The sequence below is a fragment of the Sorex araneus genome, chromosome 2, assembly GCF_027595985.1.
Source record: "Sorex araneus isolate mSorAra2 chromosome 2, mSorAra2.pri, whole genome shotgun sequence".
NCBI classification, from domain to species: domain Eukaryota; kingdom Metazoa; phylum Chordata; class Mammalia; order Eulipotyphla; family Soricidae; genus Sorex; species Sorex araneus.
In genome coordinates this window covers 322,816,977-322,837,666 of record NC_073303.1, presented here as the reverse complement: position 1 = coordinate 322,837,666, position 20,690 = coordinate 322,816,977, and the positions used below count along the sequence as shown (strand labels likewise).

At 38.6% G+C, this 20,690-nt stretch overlaps 1 protein-coding gene across 3 annotated transcripts in view; it reads right to left on the bottom strand.

Annotated features, from left to right (window-relative positions):
* Positions 1 to 20,690, bottom strand: part of PIEZO2 (piezo type mechanosensitive ion channel component 2) — a 455,202-nt gene that overhangs the window by 91,405 nt on the left and 343,107 nt on the right. For 2 of the 3 annotated variants that reach the window (XM_055127104.1, XM_055127105.1), the window contains exons 13-18: positions 20,033 to 20,263; positions 13,237 to 13,363; positions 12,112 to 12,428; positions 11,123 to 11,271; positions 9,485 to 9,658; positions 5,429 to 5,470 (exon numbers count right to left, since the gene is read on the bottom strand). In XM_055127104.1, the coding sequence (XP_054983079.1) occupies positions 5,429 to 5,470; positions 9,485 to 9,658; positions 11,123 to 11,271; positions 12,112 to 12,428; positions 13,237 to 13,363; positions 20,033 to 20,263 (1,040 nt within the window). The remainder of the gene's footprint in view (positions 1 to 5,428; positions 5,471 to 9,484; positions 9,659 to 11,122; positions 11,272 to 12,111; positions 12,429 to 13,236; positions 13,364 to 20,032; positions 20,264 to 20,690) is intronic. The other variant, XM_012933496.2, reaches the window with a different exon arrangement.

Here is a 20,690-nt window from a genome sequence, read left to right as displayed (position 1 = left end):
TGAAATGGAAAACAGTACCTAGTTTGTTGTAGAGTTTTAGGTGATGTTCTATTAAGCAGGTAACATTATAGGAACCAACTACTAATGGTAAAATTTTCATAGACTAAGTTGTGGATATCTGTATTATAAATTCATGCCAAAAAAAGAGGCAGAAGAATCACATCTTAGCTGGATGTGAGGGAGGTGATAAGTTTGGGCAGTAATTCTGTCATCTGCACATGTGTAACAAAGCTTATTTTTAAAGCTGCCCTCTGTAAGAAAAAGAGAAAACATTCTTCTTAGAACATATCTTCAATATTCTAAAAATTATGCACTATGCTCTGCCATCAGTCCCCCACTGAATTAGCTGGAGGGAGAGTGATGCTCACTGGGATCTGTCTGCACAATGAACTAGTTTCCAGTTTGCCACCAAGGACAGATGGCCAATTTTCAGGAAAAGTGTAACTGAGCATTTTCACCCTAGAAATTTTGCAAATTGGGGCTTGAGTAAGCAGGTAGTGTTCAGGGTCTCCTGAGCTCAGAATTGGGAGTAACCCCCGAGCACAGCCAGGTATGGTCCCCAAAACAAAACAGAATGAGAATTTATAAAAGTTATCTAGACTTTTCAAAAATTAAATAAAAAGTAGTCCAAGAAAAAACATTTCCTGAAAATTTTAAGTACAGGACTGATAATACTTCTAATTTTTTTTTTTTTTAAGAGAGAAGGAGAGGTGAAGGTGCCAGGAGCTGAATGCAAGGTCTCACACATAGGAATCCTGCACTCCATCAGTGAGCTGTATCTTGCCCCAGGGCTTCCAACTCTATACTCATAGTCATATGTGAATCATCTAATTATGGTTAGGGTTTTAGTTGGGCCCTCCTAACTATGGTAGTTAGGGGAGCCCAACTGTATTCTTAGAGAGTTCCTCCTTTCATCCTTAATTTTCAAATTTTTTTCTACATTCCTTTCCCACAAAAAGTTAATTTTCCTCTCTTGGCATTTTCTTTAACCATGTCTATAATTGTTTTGTCTTCTATTAGGATCCAGGTTAAGCTTTAATTCTCTCACCTACAATCTGCTTCTTCAGTAAAATGTATATTTTCCTGTGCATTCTAACAGAACAGCTGGTTTTTATCTTCTTTTTACCCACCCTCTTCCCTCATGCCTCCACAGCTTGTATAGTCCTGACTGAGGATATTTTGCTATTTGCACCTTCATTATTTTATTATAACTATGATTTGGGGGATTATAAATCTCCCCTTACTATACTCACTTTCTTTGCAAAGTATAGCATTGTTCCTTGTTTAATCTTATGATTCCTTAAATTTTGTCAGATAAACTTTATCCACTGGAGAGACATTCTTTTTTTTTATTATTTTTTATTTTTTATTTATTTTTTATTTTTTTTTTTTAATTTATTTATTTTTAATTAGAGAATCACCGTGAGGGTACAGTTACAGATTTATACACTTTTGTGCTTATACTTCCCTCATACAAAGTTTGGAACCCATCCCTTCACCAGTGCCCATTCTCCACCACCCGTAAACCCAGTGTCCCTCCCACCCTCCCCAATCCCATCTCCCCCCCACCCCACCCTGCCACTGTGGCAAGGCATTCCCTTCTGTTTTCTCTCTCTAATTAGCTGTTGTGGTTTGCAATAAAGGTGTTGAGTGGCCGCTGTGCTCAGTCTCTAGCCCTCATTCAGCCCGCAACTCCCTTCCCCCACATGGCCTTCGACTACAATGTAGTTGGTGATCGCTTCTCTGAGTTGACCTTTCCCCGGAACGTGAGGCCAGCCTCGAAGCCATGGAGTCAACCTCCTGGTACTTATTTCTACAGTTCTTGGGTGTTAGTCTCCCACTCTGTTATTCTATATACCATAGATGAGTGCAATCTTTCTATGTCTGTCTCTCTCTTTCTGACTCATTTCACTCAGCATGAAACTTTTCATGCCCATCCACTTGACTACAAAATTCTTGACCTCCTTTTTTCTAACAGCTGCATAGTATTCCATTGTATAGATGTACCAAAGTTTCCTCAACCAGTCATCCGTTCTGGGGCATTCGGGTTTTTTCCAGATTCTGGCTATTGTAAACAGTGCTGCGATGAACATACATGTGCAGATGTTGTTTCGATTGTACTTTTTTGCCTCTCTGGGATATATTCCCAGCAGTGGTATTGCTGGGTCAAATGGGAATTCAATATCTAATTTTTTGAGAGTCGTCCAAATTGTTTTCCAGAAGGGCTGAACCAGTCGGCATTCCCACCAGCAGTGAAGAAGGGTCCCTTTCTCCCCACATCCTCTCCAACAGCGGTTGCTTTTGTTCTTTTGGATGTGTGCTAGTCTGGAGAGACATTCTTATTTGAAAATAAAGAAACTGTATTATATGGAACATTACAGAGGTTTAGAATCTGTACAAGGAATTGGTTTTATAAAGCCTCTTATAAAGCTAATTTCCATGAAAATACTACCATTGTAAAATCTCCAGACTATTAATTTCATTTATTATAACTATTATTATTTGGCGGGCTGGAATGATAGCACAGCAGTTGAGCATTTGCCTTTCACATGGCCGACCCATGTTCGATTCCTCTGCCCCTCTCGGAGAGTCTGGCAAGCTACCGAGAGTATCGAGCCCGCATGGCAGAGCCTAGCAAGCTACCGTGAGTATTGGATATGTTAAAAACAGTAACAATAAATCTCTCAATGAGAGACATTACTGGTGCCCGCTCAAACAAATCGATGAGCAACAGGATGACAGTGACAGTGATTATTATTTGGCATATAATATAAACTTTACACACCCAGTTTATTAACCTATTAAAAATCAGATCTCTTTCAACTTTGTTATAACAGAAGTAATATATATATATACTATTTAAGATTATTTTTAATAACTTATAAACCCTTTCAGAAGATGGGCTTCACAGAAGAGTAGCTTATTTTTATTTATTTTTGGGGGGGGTGTACATCTGGCAATTCCCAGGGATTACACCTGATTCTGCATCCAGGAATCACTTCTGAAGGTTTTCAGGAAGCATATGGGATGCTGGGGATCAAACCAGGCAGGTGGTGTGCAAGGCAACTGACATTTCCATGGTATTTCTCTCTGGCTGCAGTAGTTGCTTTTTAAATCTAATATCACACCTTAAATATGTGTAGCAATAATTCCTCTAACAACGTTTTATAAGATTGGGTGTGACCCCTTCCACTTCTATATGGGTAGAAGATATACAAATTTTCCCACTAAAATGTTCTAATTCATATTGCTTATAGTTGAGTTGAACCATCACAATTATTCACATCATCAAAATTTGTCTGTCACTTTTTCAGTACATGCTCACCCTTTGCAAGGCAATGCCAAAATTTTAATCAACAGACGCTGGATGTAGATATACTCCTATGTTTTACCTAGAACTCATATATATATATGCACACTACTTTCCTTAAAAAGTCATGTTCAACAAAAAAAATATTGGAAAAGGATGCCTATTTACTTAATCACTGTATTCAATCTAACATCCTAAGACAGTGGCCTCTATCCAGATGGACATACAAGCCATGTGGTCAGAAGAGGGTCTGTTTGCTAGCATCCCTCCTGAGCTTAACTCAGCATCTTGGAACCAGACAAAATGAGTCTACTAGAAGGAAGAAAGCATGGGTAGGATCCAATTTTTAAATGATTTGGAGGACTCTGAATCTTGATCACTCTGAATGAGTTCATGGCCTTGTGGCTTGGGATAACTGACATAGTCTTCCTCTCTAGAGGAAAATTGGGGGTCACTGGGACCAACACTTACATCTGCCTTGATGAAATGGTAATTACTTTATATAAAGTACTGAGAGGATGTGATACAGACACAGAGAATTAAAGATAGAGACAGAGACAAGGAATAAGAGAGGCATACAGAAAGAGAGGGCCAGAGAGCAGAGAGACAGAGACAGGGAAAGTTAGGCAGACAATCCCTGACATTTAGAAGGAGGCTCAAGATACCTAGATAAAGTTTCTCTCTTTTACTTCTCCAGCTATTAGCTAACACCTGAAATTCGCCTTTTGCTTTCAGGTTGTCAGTGAAATTGGCCTCAAAAGGCAGCACTTTAGACTTTCTTTTTTAGTAATCTGCCTAAGCAATTAACTGATTTGTCACATCTAGAAAGTTCTGTTTGTCAACCATAGGACTTTACCTCAGAGAAAAGAGAATGGAACAGAAAACCAAAACCAACATCCTTCAAAGAGCTACTTTGTACCTGGAATTTATTACCAAATACTGCTTTCTATTAAATGTTACTGTGTTACTGGCTTTATTACTAGTGACAATGTTATGGAAGTGGAAATGTTATGGAAATTTTAATTTGCATACTTAATAAGGTGCTAGATTTTTTTTTTTTTTTTTTTTTAGGTTTTGGACTCACACCTGGCATTGGTGCTCAAGAACACTCCTGACAAGGCTGATGGGGCTATCATATGGGATGCTGGGAGTCAAACCAGGGTCAGCTGTAGGCAAAGCAAAAGTCCTACCTGTTGTACTATCATGCCAGCCTCCAAAGTGCTAGTTCTAATGAGGTGATAGTTTTAGTCAATTGGATCTTAAAAAAATTATTCTATGTAATCTTTCTGAGTGCTCTTAAGGATAACTCTATGTTACTCATCAAATCCTACTTTTTAACAGATGTGATCATTTGCACGTTTTATATCTGCCTCTAGTGACAAACATGTAAGTAAGGCAAGGCCGTGTATCAGCGTTTACTTTCCACCTTTTGCAAATATTTTGCAAAACCTTAGTGATGTAAAATAGCAATTTTCAATATGTTGACCATTCAAATAAAGTTACATTTGAAGAAATCGATGCTTTATTTTGTGACAATTTTAACTTCATTTGGATAATAGCTTCTGAGGGTTATGTAATGGAGAAAGTCCTGAAATAGGTGATTTGAGGAATTGTGCAAGGACTTCAGGCCTGAGGAGTTTAGGGAGGTAAGACAAGCGAGCAGAGAGGGGGATGGAAGGCGAGTGCCAGGAGGCAGCAATGATAAAGTGCTGTAGGAACTCAGAGGAAGAACAGTTACTTAGAGCAGAGGGTACTGGCATTTATGGGCAGGTTTGTGGAGGAGGTGGTTCTTGAGCTGAGCTTTCAATTAAGTTTAAGCTGGAGATGAGCTCTCAGCCATGTCTTGGACTGATTCTACTAAAAAGTGAAATTAGAGGCACATACGTTTGAATCTAGATCAAATGCCGAGCACCAGCTGAAGACCCCTGACAACCTCCAAATCCACGTGGCGGCACCATTCAGTATAAATACCAATGGCAAGGTTTGCAAAATATATCCATGAGCATACCTGAAGACCATCATTCACTACCTGATGGCATCATTGTCCATTTATAAAACAGTCAAGCACAAGGAAAGCAATTTTAACAGAGATAGCAGAGAAAACATTGAAGTACCCACCTATTTATAATTAGATAGACACGCCCATTGACTTTGGCATGGCTGCGAGATGAGAGATGGAAGCACGGGGTTGCATGTGTTGACAATGAAAGACAGGTTAGAGAGAGAAAGACATTGTTAGAAAGAGGTTATTGAAGAAGGCTGTGTCTCATAAGTGTTATATCATCCATCTGTAATTACATCATCATTGACACATTTTTCATGCATTGAAATTTAGGCAGTAAAGATCAGCAGAAATAGGAAGTCAGACATACTCAAGAAAAAATACTGAAACAATAAATTCTATTGCATATGCAAATGGTATTTGCTACCCTGTATATGAATGCACATACTACCAGGATGTACAACACACACAGCAGAAAAAGAAAAGTTGGGGATTTACAGGAAGAAGAATGCTGAAATAAATTTAGGGAATTAAAGGAACCATTATTCCTGATTTGAAGGTCTTTTTTTTTCTTCTGTAAAATATGCTAGAATGTGGGAGAAAGGAGAAGGAGAGCATGACACTGACAGCTAACTCTAATTCTTCTCCATCATTCTAATTTGAAAGCAATCATTGATTAGGATTTCAGGGACAAAATTAATGCTAGCATGGGAAAGAGTCACTAACCAGGATATATATCCTATGTTCAAAACGCAAGTTTGGAAACTTTTATATTACATTTTGCTTTCAATTAATAAAATGCATAAAATGCCCACATAACAAACTTGAGTCTTTCAAACTTCTTTAAGATGTTTGAAAATTGGGGCCAGAGCAATAGTGCAGTGGGTAGTGAACTTTATGAACAAGTTCAATTACATCTGCTCTCAGTCTCAGAAATTGTGATTCTTTAGAAATCATGATTTGAATAAAAATCTTTGCTGAGCTGTTATCTTCAGTAAAATGATGGCATAGAAAAATCTTTTTCTGGGAAAACTGTAACCTATCTCTATTGATTATGTGACTAAATACACAGAAACATGAAAAATAAGCTGTCCTACATAGTATATAAGTGCTTTTTAAAATTTATTTTATTCTTTAATTAGTGAATCACCATGAGGGTACAGATACAGATTCACACATTTTGGAGCTTGTTTTTCCCTCATAAAATGTTTGCAAACACATCCCTCCACCAGTGCCCATTCTCCACCATCAATAAATCCAGTATCCCTCCCACCCCTAATCCAATCTCCCCCCACCCCACCCTGCCTCTGTGTCAGGGTATTCCCTTTTGATCTCTCTCTATCCAATTGGGTGTGTGGCTTGCAATAGGGGTATTTAGTGGGCATTGTGTTCAGTCTCTAGTCTACTTTCAGCATGCATCTCTTCCCGAGTGGGATTCCAACCAGTATATAAGTGCTTTTAATGAGGAAAAAATGAAGATGCAAGGAAAGGGATGCATTTTGAAGAAAAAAAATAGAAGTTATCATTAGCAGTTATTAATAATCATATTCCTTTTCAAACATCTTTATTCCACTAAAATATTTTTGATGATCAAATATGATGTTTAGTAAAAGTGGCAAAAGTTTATAACAAAAACATATTACAGTCTAAGTTAAATATTAAATATATCAGTTTTAATTTACTTGTTTGTTTTTTGAATATACCTTGTATTACTCAGGGTTGACTCCTGGCTCTGTGCTCCGTGGTAATGGGTGACCACATGCAGTACCAGAGATAAAATCTGGGAGGCTGCATGCAAGGCATGTGCCTTAATTCCTGTGCTATCTCTCTGGCCTAGAAATATATTTTTTAGATCCACATGTTGCAAGCAATGCCAGAATAATCATAAAATAATTTTTCTAATTATTTGATAACTCTCACTTTCTACATTGGCATGGCTTTTTAATCTTAACACTATTTCTTCTGCCAATAGTTTGCATAATCTCTCTTAGATGGTTTCTGAACTTTAATACTGACTACATGTTTTTTCTTGTCTGATGATCAATGAAGGAACGCCTCCCCCCACCCCCCCCCCCGCCCGCAATCCACTCATGCTGTTCTCTCTACTAGGGTATTGGAAGAAAATGGGTTTTAGCTGTTTGACTATTTATGATAGCAAACAAGATAAAAAGCCCATATGCCTCCAGCTTTATGCTTCGGGCCACTGATACAATGTATTATGGAGTATATTCACAATGAAAATTAGATCCACTTAGGCTCAATACAGGGCTGGAGCAATAGCACAGAGGGCAGGGCGTTTGCCTTACACGCAGCCGACCCGAGTTCGATTCCCAGCATTCCATATGGTTCCCTGAGCACCACCAGGAGTAATTCCTGAGTGCATGAGCCAGGAGTAACCTCCGTGCATTACTCCGTGTGACCCAAAAAGCAAAAAAAATGAAAAAAAAAACAAAAATCAAACCCAAAACAAAACACAACATGAAAAATAAATATGCTGGACATAAATAAAGGTTAAAAAATGTTTGTAATGACCAAATGGAAGTCTTTTAAAGTTTTCTATAATTCTAGTGTCTACCATGGCAGAGAAATATTTATTTCATAAACTGTGATGAAATACGATTGCATCTTCTTTTGACATACTACTTTATTTATTTATTGACTTAAAAATGGTTAAGAGGAAGTCAAGAGAGTTAAGGGGAATTTTCAAACATTTCATCTGTGTTTCTTCTAATACATTGCTCTTTTACATGTTCAACAAGTGTTTTCCCAAGAACTGAATCATAGGCTAACTTAGAAACTGAGGTATGAACAGCCATTAGAAGAATGTTGTTATGTTCCCTGTGTTGGAGCAGACTGAATGATTTGTAATAATCCATTGTGGTGTCAAAAGAGATTAGAAAATCATGTCCAATCTGTGACATGTAAACAATTTACACCTATTGGAAAACAACACCAGAGGATGGATAGGAAAACATTGTCTTCATTTTCTGTTACTAGTAGGTTCTAAATTCTATCCTTTCTATTTTTTATTTCCAAAGTAGAAGGAAAAGTCTGCACATCATCTTTTTTTTTTTTTTTTTTGCTTTTTGGGTCATACCTGGCGATGCACAGGGGTTACTCCTGGCTCTGCACTCAGGAACCACTCCTGGGGGTGCTCATGGGACCATATGGGATGCTGGGAATTGAACCTGGGTTGGCCGCGTGCAAGGCAAACACCCTACCCATTGTGCTATTGCTCCAGCCCCTGCACATTATATTTTGCTGTGATTTCTTACTGTTTTATAAGTAATATAAAATTTATTCCATGAGTTAGCCAGATACTGAGCCTGTTCTAAAAACACATCTCCAGCTTAGGTACAAAACATGTATTGCCAACTCTTAAGTATCTTAGTCTAATAGATTCTCTGAATCTACTTGTATGATTATCAAGATCACTTGCCATTAACAAAATGTTAGTAGTTATAGATCACTATTAAGTGTTTAAGAAAGTGTTATAGGAAAGATGATGCGGGCCAAATATAGACTAGAGACTGAACGCAATGGCCACTCAACACCTTTATTGCAAACCACAACACCTAACCAGAGAGAGAGAACAAAAGGGAATTCCCTGCCATAGTGGCAGGGTGGGGTGGGGGGAGACGGGACTGGGAAGGGGGGGTGGGATGTTGGGTTTACTGGTGGTGGAGAATGGGCACTGGTGAAGGGATGGGTTATCAAACTCTGTAAGGGAGAAACATGAGCACAAAAATGTATAAATCTGTAACTGTACCCTCACGTTGACTCACTAATTAAAAATAAACTATAAAAAATAAAAAAAAAAATTAAAAAAAAAAAAAAAAGAAAGTGTTATAAAATATTCCACATTTTCCTAATGGGAGGGGGGGAGTGGAGGAGGGTCACAACTGGCAGTGCTCCGAGCTTCTCAGGGATTACTTCTGTGAGCAATCATGAGAGCTCATGAGACCATTTGTGGTTCTGGGGGTTAAGTCCAAGTGGGCTTTGTGCAAGACAACCCTTGCACAAAAACAACCCTTGCACAAATAGGCCTGCTGTACTCTCTCTTGGGCTAGAGATTATTGACCTTTCTTCAAGATCACTTGAAGGCATTTCTGAAAGTCACGTCTGATTAAGGTCACTTCTGATAAAGGCACCTCCTTCTTGCTCTTGCCTACCTGTAGATGGCGCTGTCTTCTTTTCTGGGAATGGACTTCAGGTCTGTGAGTTCGAGGAACCGATCATGAAAATAGTGAAGGTGTAAAATGCACACTAGCAGAAAGGAGGTGGGGATGAATATACGTGTAAATAGCTCTGCCACCGTAAACTGCTTTAAACCGAGATCCTCGAGTCTGTGAAACAAACCGAACCACAAAAACAAACAAAAAATCAAAACTCTTTCTTAGATAATGAAGAGACAGACTCTCTTCACCATAGTTCATATCACACACTTTCTTATCTATATCATTTGGTACAACCCTTTCTTTGCCCCATATATTACATTTTGGCTGTTATTTTCACAAAAATAATTAAAACCTACAATTACATTGGAATTACCTCAATATTGCCAAATTCGGTGGTGGCTTTGCCATCTTTGTTTCATCTAGGCCCTCTCAAAAGAAATCTGACTTTGATGTAATCCCTATTTTTCCTTCCTTCACAGTCTGCTCATTTTCTGTTGGCCCTCCATATGCCCAAACACCCAGGACTCAATCGTCACCCTTCTCTTTTCCTTACTCCATCTTAATACACATCGCAGATATTCATTAATAACCTGCTTCCTTTGTGGACTCTTACTCGCAAACAGAAACCGGAAATCATGGGTTCATGGTTATTTCCTGCTTAGTGTTTTCACAACGAAATTCTCACCCTTCAGTGTTTCCCTGGCACCGCTGCTCTTCACTGGTCTCTCCTCACTCTAGTCTATCCTGGATCACTGACAGGACCTTATCCTTTCTCTGCAAAGATGAGGAATCAAGAAGCCTTTGACACTTTCTCTGTTCCTTTGTCCAGATCCCCTTCAGCCTCTGCTCATGTTTTCCATCTGTCCTCTTCTGCCGTCTGTCTCTTCAGACACCTGCCCTGCCTGTCTGCAGCCACTGTTTCTCACAGCCACTGCTGTCACATGCGAATCATCCACCTTTCTACTACTGCCACCTTACACGTGACTTTTTTTTCTAAAAACTCAGCTAATCAATGAATTGCAGAAACTTAAAAACTTCACCAAAATAAATATTTGTTGAATAGATATTAAAGCTAGGTTAGCTTTAATTTCGCTCTTTTTCATTTAGCTTTGCTGTTAGCCACCTCAGTAGCCTCAGCTCTAAGAATAGGTCTGGTTGTATTTCAAAACTAAGGAGATAGTGCTGTCTATGGATAGAAGAAGAATCACTTCATCAAGAAAATGTCACTTCATAAAAATGGGGATGAAAGCTCTTCCTTTTGTCAATTTACTGAGTATATACCATATGCCAAGCCCAGGGTACTGTAGAAAGAATATAAAGTGACCAGGACATTCTTTTTCTTTTTCCTCTTTGGGTCACACCCAGCGATGCACAGGGGTTACTCCTAGCTCCGCACTCAGGAATTACTCCTGGCGGTCCTTGGGGGACCGTATGGGATGCCGGGGATCAAACTTAGGTCAGCTGCCTGCAAGGCAAACGCCCTACCCGCTATACTATTATTCTGGCCCCAGTGACCAAGACAGTCTTAAGGAAACTGAAGAAAGACATTGTGCTTTACTAAAATCTTCTGTAAAGATGTTGGAAAGCACACATTCAGGTTTTCATCATATTTATAACATCAGAATCACTTACTTTTCTTTTTTCAGCCCAGTCATATTTTGCCATAGGCCTGGGAAGTTTTCAAATTGATATGTATAGATAAATATAAGCACCAGCATCGTGTAAATAACCACTGACATCCAAAAATATTTTAGCATTCGTCTCCACCATTCGTAATGTACCTATGAATCACAAAGTGGAAAAAAAACTCACAATATATATATTAAAAAGCCACAAAATAGCATAACTCACAAAATATCTGTGCTATTTGACTGAGACTGATAATGTTAAAATTTTTAAAATCAATTTTTTGGGGGTCTTGGGGTGACACCTGGCTTTCTCCTGGCTCTGTGCTCAGATACCACTCCTGGCAGGGTTCAGGGACTTTATGGAACTCTGGGGATAAAATCTGGGTCAGCTGTGTGCAAGGCAAGTGCCCTATCCACTGTACTATCTCTCTGGCTTTCTGCATTTTATACAAATGTTTAAGTATGAAATTTATTTAATTTTTTAATTTGTAGGTTGTATTACTAACAATTTTTTATAAAGTATGATTAATGAATTATTCAAGTTCTGGATGCATTGACATACATGCAGATATGTTTGTACACACAGAGGGCTTTTTTAAAAATTTCAAAGTCTGAAATATAAGTGAACTGGGTACCATCCATTATTTTAGATTATCTTGCTATTGTTATTAAACTAGTATCCAAATATATAATCTAGTTTACATAGACTTGTTTTCTAAAAATCAGTAATTGAAAAACGTTTGAATGTTTTAAGGCTCTGAAATCTAATGAACATGTTAAGTAAATAAAAATCTAACAAACAAGCTGAAGATAATGAATTTTCCATTTTAGGATTCTTGGTAGGAAATGTTTAAATCTCATTGATCACTTTATCTAACTGACCACTTAAATATATGTTTATGAAATGACATTAATTTAGAATCTCATCAAAGAAAGTGCACGCATATACCTGGGGCCAGAGGCATAAGAAACAGCAGAAAATTGTTTACCTACCTGATATAAGGCCACACAGAACAGAAACAGCACCATGTAGATGATCTTGTACATCACAATTTTACCCTCAAAGCTGACAAAGAAGAACATTCCTCCGCAGACATAGATCCAGTACTTGATGAACATGGCCACCACCAAATTGCCCAACACCTTCATGATGTCCTGGTCGTCATCTTCATCCATTTCCACTTCCTCTTCTTTTTTTCTTTCTTGCTTCTCTTCCTTAGCTTCTTCTTCCTCATGCTTCTCTTCCTTAGCTCTCTCTTCCTCATCCTTCTTTTCAGCTTCCCCTTCCACTTTGATGTCTTCCTCTTCATCTTCAAAAATAGCAGAATGTGCTGTTAGATTGGGCTTGTTTCCTTATCAGCACTATAGTGTGCGTGTGTGGGTGACAGAAATAGGCATTTTATGTATCTCTATATATTAAGATTGGGAAGATTTTAGGCTATCTTAGTAATAATCAGAGTCAATTTTCATAAACTTCTTAAAATATAGTTTAAAATTCTGGTACTATTTGGCCATAAGAAAAGATGAAATCATGCACCTCGCTGCTGCATGGATGGATTTGGTGCGTATCATCCTGAGTGAAGTAAATTCGGGAGACCAGATACAGAATTGTAGAAAGAAACATAGTATAGGAATTAAAAAATGCCCAAAGGCAACAGAAACTGAGAACTGGTCATCAGTAGGAAGTTTAGCATGGTGGCAGGGGTGTGGAGAACGGGGGTGGGGGGAGGGATGGCACTGTGACAAGGTGGAGAGCAGAGAACCCTCTGCCGGAGAGTATGGTGTTGGAATAATTTAAGCTAGAAACCCCACCATTAACAGTATTGCAAATTATTGTGCCTAAAATAAAACAAATTAAAAAATTGAAAAGGTAGTTCTTTTAAATGCAAAATAGAGAGGGACTGAGACTCATGATTTTTATGAGAATTGGGCACCACAATATTTCTATCCTTGCAATTGCTCCTGTCTGTGCTAAAGCTCAGGTACTGCAACACCCATTTGTTTAAATTCATGTGGCTTCCTGTAAACAGAGCATGAAGGTTTCCTTTATACATTCTTTAGCTGTAATTTGGCTAAGCACCAAAATCTCCCATCATTACACTGTACACACTAATTTACCTTTTTCTTCATTTTCTTGACTCTCACCGATTTTGACCTCAGATAAAAGAGCTTCCTTCTCTTGAAGAGCTTTTTGCTCTGTAAGATGCTGCCTTAGCAGCAGCCAAAAAGTAATGGTGAAAAGGATCTGAAAGCAGAGAATTATCAGAGCAAGGATTAAGCCATCATTTGAATGTAAACAGATTTGAATCAACATAATGTTCTTTCCACATTTCAGAGGGAGTGTAACAAACAAGCCTTTTCTATTTAAAACAGAAGGAGCTACCCTCTGTACTTCAATGGAAACCCACTGGCTTTTGAATCCCTTTTCCCCCAGGAAGCCAGATAGGCATCAAATGCCAGGAGAACACTTAGCACTGTGCCTCCCAGGGGAGGTCCTGTACAAAGTCCAGACTGCTTCCATCTGGACAAGAAATGAACTGCAGTCATGGTATCCCAAAAGGTGCTAGTCCTTTCCTGGCCTGACTGTGACATTAGTCAAGTTGGAACAGGAGGACATGCTTCTTCTATAATACTTGCTCCATGCTTCCATGCTGCAATACTTGTTTTGAAAAATTCCTCAAAGGGGAAAAAGAACATTGTACCCAGAAATAGGAGTCTTTAACATACTCTTTTGTCTCCCAAAGCTTAAGGAAGAATTATTCTAAGTGTCCCACTGAATATAACAACTTTTTTTTTTAAGGCCTAAGGAGAAAAACCTTATGGTTTCTGGGATCTCTGTTCTTCAGGAAATAGAGAAACTGGCACATAGTGATGGTTTTTATAAACAATGTGCTTTATTATAGTTTGATTGGATTATCAATCATATACTATGCAATTCACAATTTAAGCTTGGAAGTCGCTGATTTTTAGTGTGTTCAGAGTAGTACAACCACCACACAATCTGCTTTAGAACATTTTCACCCCCCTAAAGGAAACAGCATAGCAGCTGCTTCCTTTTTCCCTGTTCAAGCCCTAGCTAACCATGAACTTCTTCTCTCTCTAGATCACCCAACTGGGATCATTGATATAATTTATATATATTGAATTACATAATATGTGTTTTTTTGTTTGGGGGGCCAAGCCTAGTGGTGCTCAGGGGCTACTCCTAGCACACTGCTGGGAGTGCTCTCAGTCATGCTCCAAGGAGTCATTCAGTGGTGTGGGGCAAACCTAGTCCTTCTGCATGCAAAGCCTGTCCTCAGCTTTTTGAACTATGCAACGCAGGTTCATTTTAAGTGCTACATTTTTGGCTTTGTTCAATATTTCAAGGTTTACTCATATCATAGCATGTGTTGGTTCCTCATTCTTTATATAATCAAAAAATATTTCAATGCATGAATAGACAATGTTTTATCAATTTATTAGCTAACGGATACTTAGGTTGTTTCTAGCTCTTTTATTTTCTGTTATGTATAATACTATTATAACTGTGAAAATTCATGTGCAGGTTTTCATGTGGATAAGTATTTTTAGTTCTTTTAGGTATATATACCTAAGAGTGGAATTACTGGGTCTTATAGTTTACAAATGTTTATGTGTAGTTTACATATGTTTAGCATTTCAAAGAACTGATAAATTGTTTTCCTATCTGACTAAATCACATTTTTCCTTTGTAATAGTCATGTGTGAGATTATTTTAATTTCTCTACTTTCTCACTAGAACTTATTATAATTTAAAAAATGTGAGCTGTGAGCTGTGATACCTCAGTATGGCTCATAGTAGGATATTAGTATTTACTAAAGAAGTGAACTAGTAAGTGGAAAATTAATTGCTTCTTTTTACTTTGAATAACTGCTAAATTAGTTATCCACAAATATGCCATTGTCTTTTATCTTCCACATAAACTAGAGCCAACATATACTATTAAATATGTGTAGAATAAAAACCCAATGAAAACTATACTTCTGACTTCCAGGAGTTATAATAAATTGCACTAGAGAGCAACTTGGGAGAGATATTTCTTTTTCTAATGTATATGTAAAGAGCATATGTACTCCCATATTCATTGTAGTACTATTCATAATAGCAAAAATCTGGAAAAAACATTCCAAGTGTCCAAGAACAGAAAACCGGATAAATAAACTGTGGTTCATACACATGACAAAATACTACCTGGCTCTAAGAAAAGTAAAAATCCTGCAATTTGCTGCTACATGGATGGATCTGGAGAATACCATGTTGAGTGAAGTGAGACAGAAGGAAGGGGAATCAGAATGATCTCCTCATATGTGAAATATACGGAAACATAGTAAAGAAACAACAAATGCCCAAAGGGAACAGAACTGAGAATGGGTTCAGCATATCCCTTCCTATGAGGGGGAGGGTGCTTATCCCTTCCGACGAGGGGGAGGGTGCTGGGGGGTAAGAGTGGGGGGAAGCAGTGGGACAATGGTGGAGGGAAGTGACACTCTGGGGTGTGGTGATGTAATTTATTATGCATGAAATCATCATTATATTATAATTATAGTGACTAAAACAAAATGATAAAGAACAAAAAGCAATAGGTGATATGCTTCAGAACTTTGAAATAAGAGATGTAATGGAGACTCAGTAGAAAAAAACACACACACACACAAAGGTAATTCAGTAATTGGGAGATGATATCTACATACAACACATCTAACAAAGGGTTATATTTATATATATATATAAGAAATACATATTTATATATTTAAAAATATAAAAATCGTACCAAATTACACAACAAAGACCAAGCAAATCAATAAAAAATGGGTAAAATACATGAATAGACACATTTCAAATGAGATATATAGATCATCCATAGACACATAAAAATCTGTCATTCTTAATTATTAACACTATTAAAATGACATGAGATACTGCATCACATAGTAAGAATGGTGTATATCTACAATACAGTATTGGTCAGGATGTATATAAAAAGGTACTCTGGCATACTGATGCAATCTCCCTGGAAAATGGCATGGAAATTTCTTAAAAATAAAGATATATATATATCTTAATCTATCTATATCTATATATCTATATCTATATCTATATCTATATCTATATCTATCTATATATATCTTGTGCACATGCCTGGCTGTCTTCCCCAGGGCCCGTCAGAAGGGATGGACTCCAGCTTCCCTCCCCACCCCGAGCAGAGCTCCTGGTGGCCAAAGACCACTGGAACCTAGCCACAGCCAATCTCAAGGCCCTTCTCCACACGTTCGGATAAGCCTCAGGCATGAAGGTACCGGCAGAGGAACCCAGGTGTGTGTAATCCCATCAACGGCCAACATCCAGAGACTTAAAAGCAAGCTCCCAGAAGTGAGATATCTAATAACCTACTTCTCCCTCTGGGAGAAACTAGCAAGCTACAGAGAGTTTCCTTCCCACATGGGAGAGCCTCTCAAGCTTCCCATGGTGTATTCATATGCAAAAGCCAGTAACAAGCTGGATCTCATTCCCCTGACCCTGAAAGAGCCTCCAATGTGGCATCATTCGGAAGGCCGAGTAGAGAGGCTTCTAAAATCTCAGGGATAGGATGAATGGAGAGGTTACTAAGACTGCTTGAGAAATTCGATGATCAACGGGATTTCGTGATTCGTGATTTCGTGATATATTTATGTTCGTTTTGAGGGCCACATCTGACAATGCTCAGGGGTTACTCCTTGCTCTGCACTCAGGAATTAGTCCTGATGGCACTCGGGATCATACGGGAGGCCAGGGAATAAACCTTAAACCTGGTTTGGTCACATGCAAGGCAAGAGCTTTACTCACTGTATTATAAATCCAGCCCCATTATTAAAATATTCAAGTGATGGGCCAGAGCTGTAGCTGAGAACCAGAAAGCATATTTTGCATGTATTTGATCCTAGGGACCAAAATAAATATAAAATTAAGGGACAAAAATTCCATTTTTCAAAAAAAGCACACTCATTTGAAGGATACTGGCACCCCTATGTTCAGAGAAGTATTATTCACAACAGCCAAAACACAGAATCCACTTAAATATCTATCAAGAGATCACTGGATAAAAGAAAATGAAGCCTATGTAATCAGGGGAACACTATTCTGCCATTAAACATATGACATTGTGTCTGAAGGCACTAAATCGATAAAACTCGAGGTGATTATACTAAGTAAAGTAAGTAGGGAAGTAAAGAGAGTAAGTAGAGCATTTCACTCACTCATGGAATAGTAAACTGTCAAAAAACAACAAGAATCTTAGCTTCAGTGAAAACTCTGGGTTACCAGGAGGAAGGAGAAGGAAAGTTAGGGGAATAAGTAAAAGGATATTTTCGATGGATTAGAGTGGTGAGACTTTCAGAGAAGTTATAAAATCAATTCACCCTCAAATTATATAATATTACAAATCCCTGGCATTCTATATTATTGCAAATTTGTGATAAATAAATTTTTAAAAATGGTCCCTGAAAGCAATGTCTTAAATTATCCAGGGAGTTGTCACTGTAGTTGGGCCAGGGGTTGCGGGGAGTGTAGTGTGGTAATACTGTACTGGTAAAACTTACAAACATTGGGGGCCGGAGCGATAGCACAGTGGGTAGGGCATTTGCCTTGCACGCGGCCAACCCAGGTTCGATCCCCGGCATCCCATATGGTCCCCCAAGCACCGCCAGGAGTAATTCCTGAGTGCAAAGCCAGGAGTAACCCCTGAGCATCGCTGGGTGTGACCCAAAAAGAAAAAAAAAAACCTTACAAACATTTACAAGTGGGTAAAAATTATTTAAAATGAATTAAGTTTTGGCGTACGCCATCTTATGGACGTTTAAACAGGTATGAACTTGGTGGTGTGGGGAAAAAAATGTGTTTTGAACTTGAAACAGCGGGACACTTGGGCAGTCTCGGGCTGGGGCCGGTACCGGCTCCAGCTCGCACTCAGCCGAGATTCGAACCAGGTGGCCATGCTTTGGCACAGCCGCTTTGCTGCTGAATGACCAAGATCCAGAGCCAGCTAGATTACTTCTGAACCCAGCAAGTGCTCGCAACCATGTCCCCAGACTGTGAACTAAGCATTTGCTTTATGCTATCCCAGGAAGGGAAATGATGAAATTTCCCACTTAAATCTCCATGTACTTAATTACTAAAATACAGAAATCCTAAACCGCGCGGCTGCTACCATGGCCGCAGGACCTTATATCTCTTCATTCTCATCATTGGAGAACTAATTATCAATGTTTCCTTGTCAATAGGGCCGTATTTTGGGGGGATAAACTCCAAGAAAAATAGTGAGTTCTGTGTTGAAACCCCAACAACAATGGTGAGTTTTGTGTTGAAATATGGAATGTAATCAAGGTAAAGAGAAAATGAAGTGTATTTTATCAGTTATGCAGGTGGGGGTGGGGGTGGGGGGGTGGAAGGTGTACTGTTTTTTTTTTTTTGGTGGTGGAATATGGGCACTGGTAAAAGGACAGGTGTTTAAGCATTGTATAACTGAGACATAAGCCTGAGAACTTTGTAACTTTCCACATGGTGATTCAATAAATTAAAAAAAATAAATTAAGTTTTATCCCCACAGGAGCTAATATTTTTGGTAGAAGGACATTCAGCAAGGTAGCTGAAATGTAATTTTAGATGTCACTGATATTCTGAGTCAGGTTGTAATGGATGCATACAGTCAAAAGGATGAAGTTGCAGATTTATCTTTTAGAAAAAGACCTGTCTGGAGGACTGGTTAAAGAAACTTTGGTACATCTATACAATGGAATACTATGCAGCAGTTAGAAAGGATAAAGTCATGAACTTTGCATATAAATGGATCAACATGGAAAGTATCATGCTAAGTGAAATGAGCCAGAAAGAGAGAGACAGACATAGAAAGATTACACTCATCTGTGGAATATAAAATAACAGAGTAGGAGACTAATACCCAAAAATAGTAGTATATAATACCAGGAGGTTGGCTCCATAGCTTGGAAGCTGGCCTCACACGCTGGGGGAAAGTCATCCCAGATAGAGAGGGAAACACCAAGTAATATGTGATTGGAGATCCTGTGCGGGAAGGGAGATTCGTGCTGAAAGTAGACTAGAGACTGAACAGGATGACCACTCAATACCCTTATTTGGAACCACAACACCCAAAAGGAAAGAGAGATATCAAATTGGAATGCCCCGCTACAGAGGTGGGGTGGGGTGGGTGGGATGGGACTGGGGGGGGGTGGGAGGGATACTGGGTTCATGGGTGGTGGAGAATGGACACTGGTGGAGGGATGGGCTCTTAAACATTGCATGAGGGAAAAACAAGCACGAAAATGTGTGAATCTGTAACTGTACCCTCACTGTGACTCACTAATTAAAAAATAAATAATTTTTTTTAAAAAGAAAAAGACCTGTCTGTGTGTATGTGTGTATGTTTGTGTGTGTGTGTGTGTGTGTGTGTGTTGATTTTGGTGTCACACAAGGCAGTGCTCAGAACTTATCCTTGGCTCCGTGCTCAGGAATCACTGCAGGTGGTGCTGGAGATTGAACTAGAGTTGTGTAAAGCAAAGCAAGTGCTTTAACCTCTATACAGATACTTCTATCTGTATCAAAAAAAATTTTTTTACATGTAGGCAGGGTGTGGGAGTTGAGCCATGTCTTACAGAGGCTGAGGGGTTATTGGTAACGTTCTGAGAATCGAAGGTCACAATGGAGATTCAGCATCAGTGGAATGCTAGGACAGCAAGCAAGTGATTTAACCACTGTGCTCTTTCCAGCCTCTTGTGTTTGTGTGTTTATGGGAAATACTAGGAGGAAGATAGAACCTATTTCCCTAAGTTTCTTTCTTTGATATGAACATGATGATGCTTGTGGTTTTTATTTCAACATTTTATTTTCTTGTTTACTTACTTTTGAGGCAAGTTCTCCTGGCTCTTTCTTTTCCAAAAATCCTGGGACCTTTTTAATTTCAGGAAGTTCAAAACTCCATATATATTGCAATATCAGCAACAGATTTCCATAAACAACCATGAAAGGAGAGCTAATCATGGCATATTTTCTTCTGTTACGAATCATCCAAAGAGTGCAGGACCAAATCAACAACACGAAAGTCAACCAGCTGTGATAGGTGATGCTCCAAGCCTTGTGGAAGAGAGGACAAGAAAACAAAAAAAAACTGTCAACACTTCCTGGTCTTCCAAGTCAAACATTATTTAAAGGAGAAAACTAAGTAATATCTAGGATAGAAAAGAGAGTTATGGTGAATTAATTAAATTTTCCACCTGTCATATAGAGTATGGAAAAGAAAAAATGATTCTGTTGAGAATGACATTGCTTTTGAACTTCCTTTGAGAAACAGAGTAAAAGGCTGGGGGGGGGGGTGAGGGGTCTTCAGCCTCAAATGGTTTCTTTCCTGTTCTAAACATCTCCATTTTAATCCTATTTTGAGGCATTAAAAACTATCTTTTTTCCCCTTCACATCCCCTACCTTGCCTCCTACCCCCTCCCCAGCTCAAAATAGCTTGGAATTAGCCATTATTTTAAAGTAATGAGCAAGTATGTATCTTAC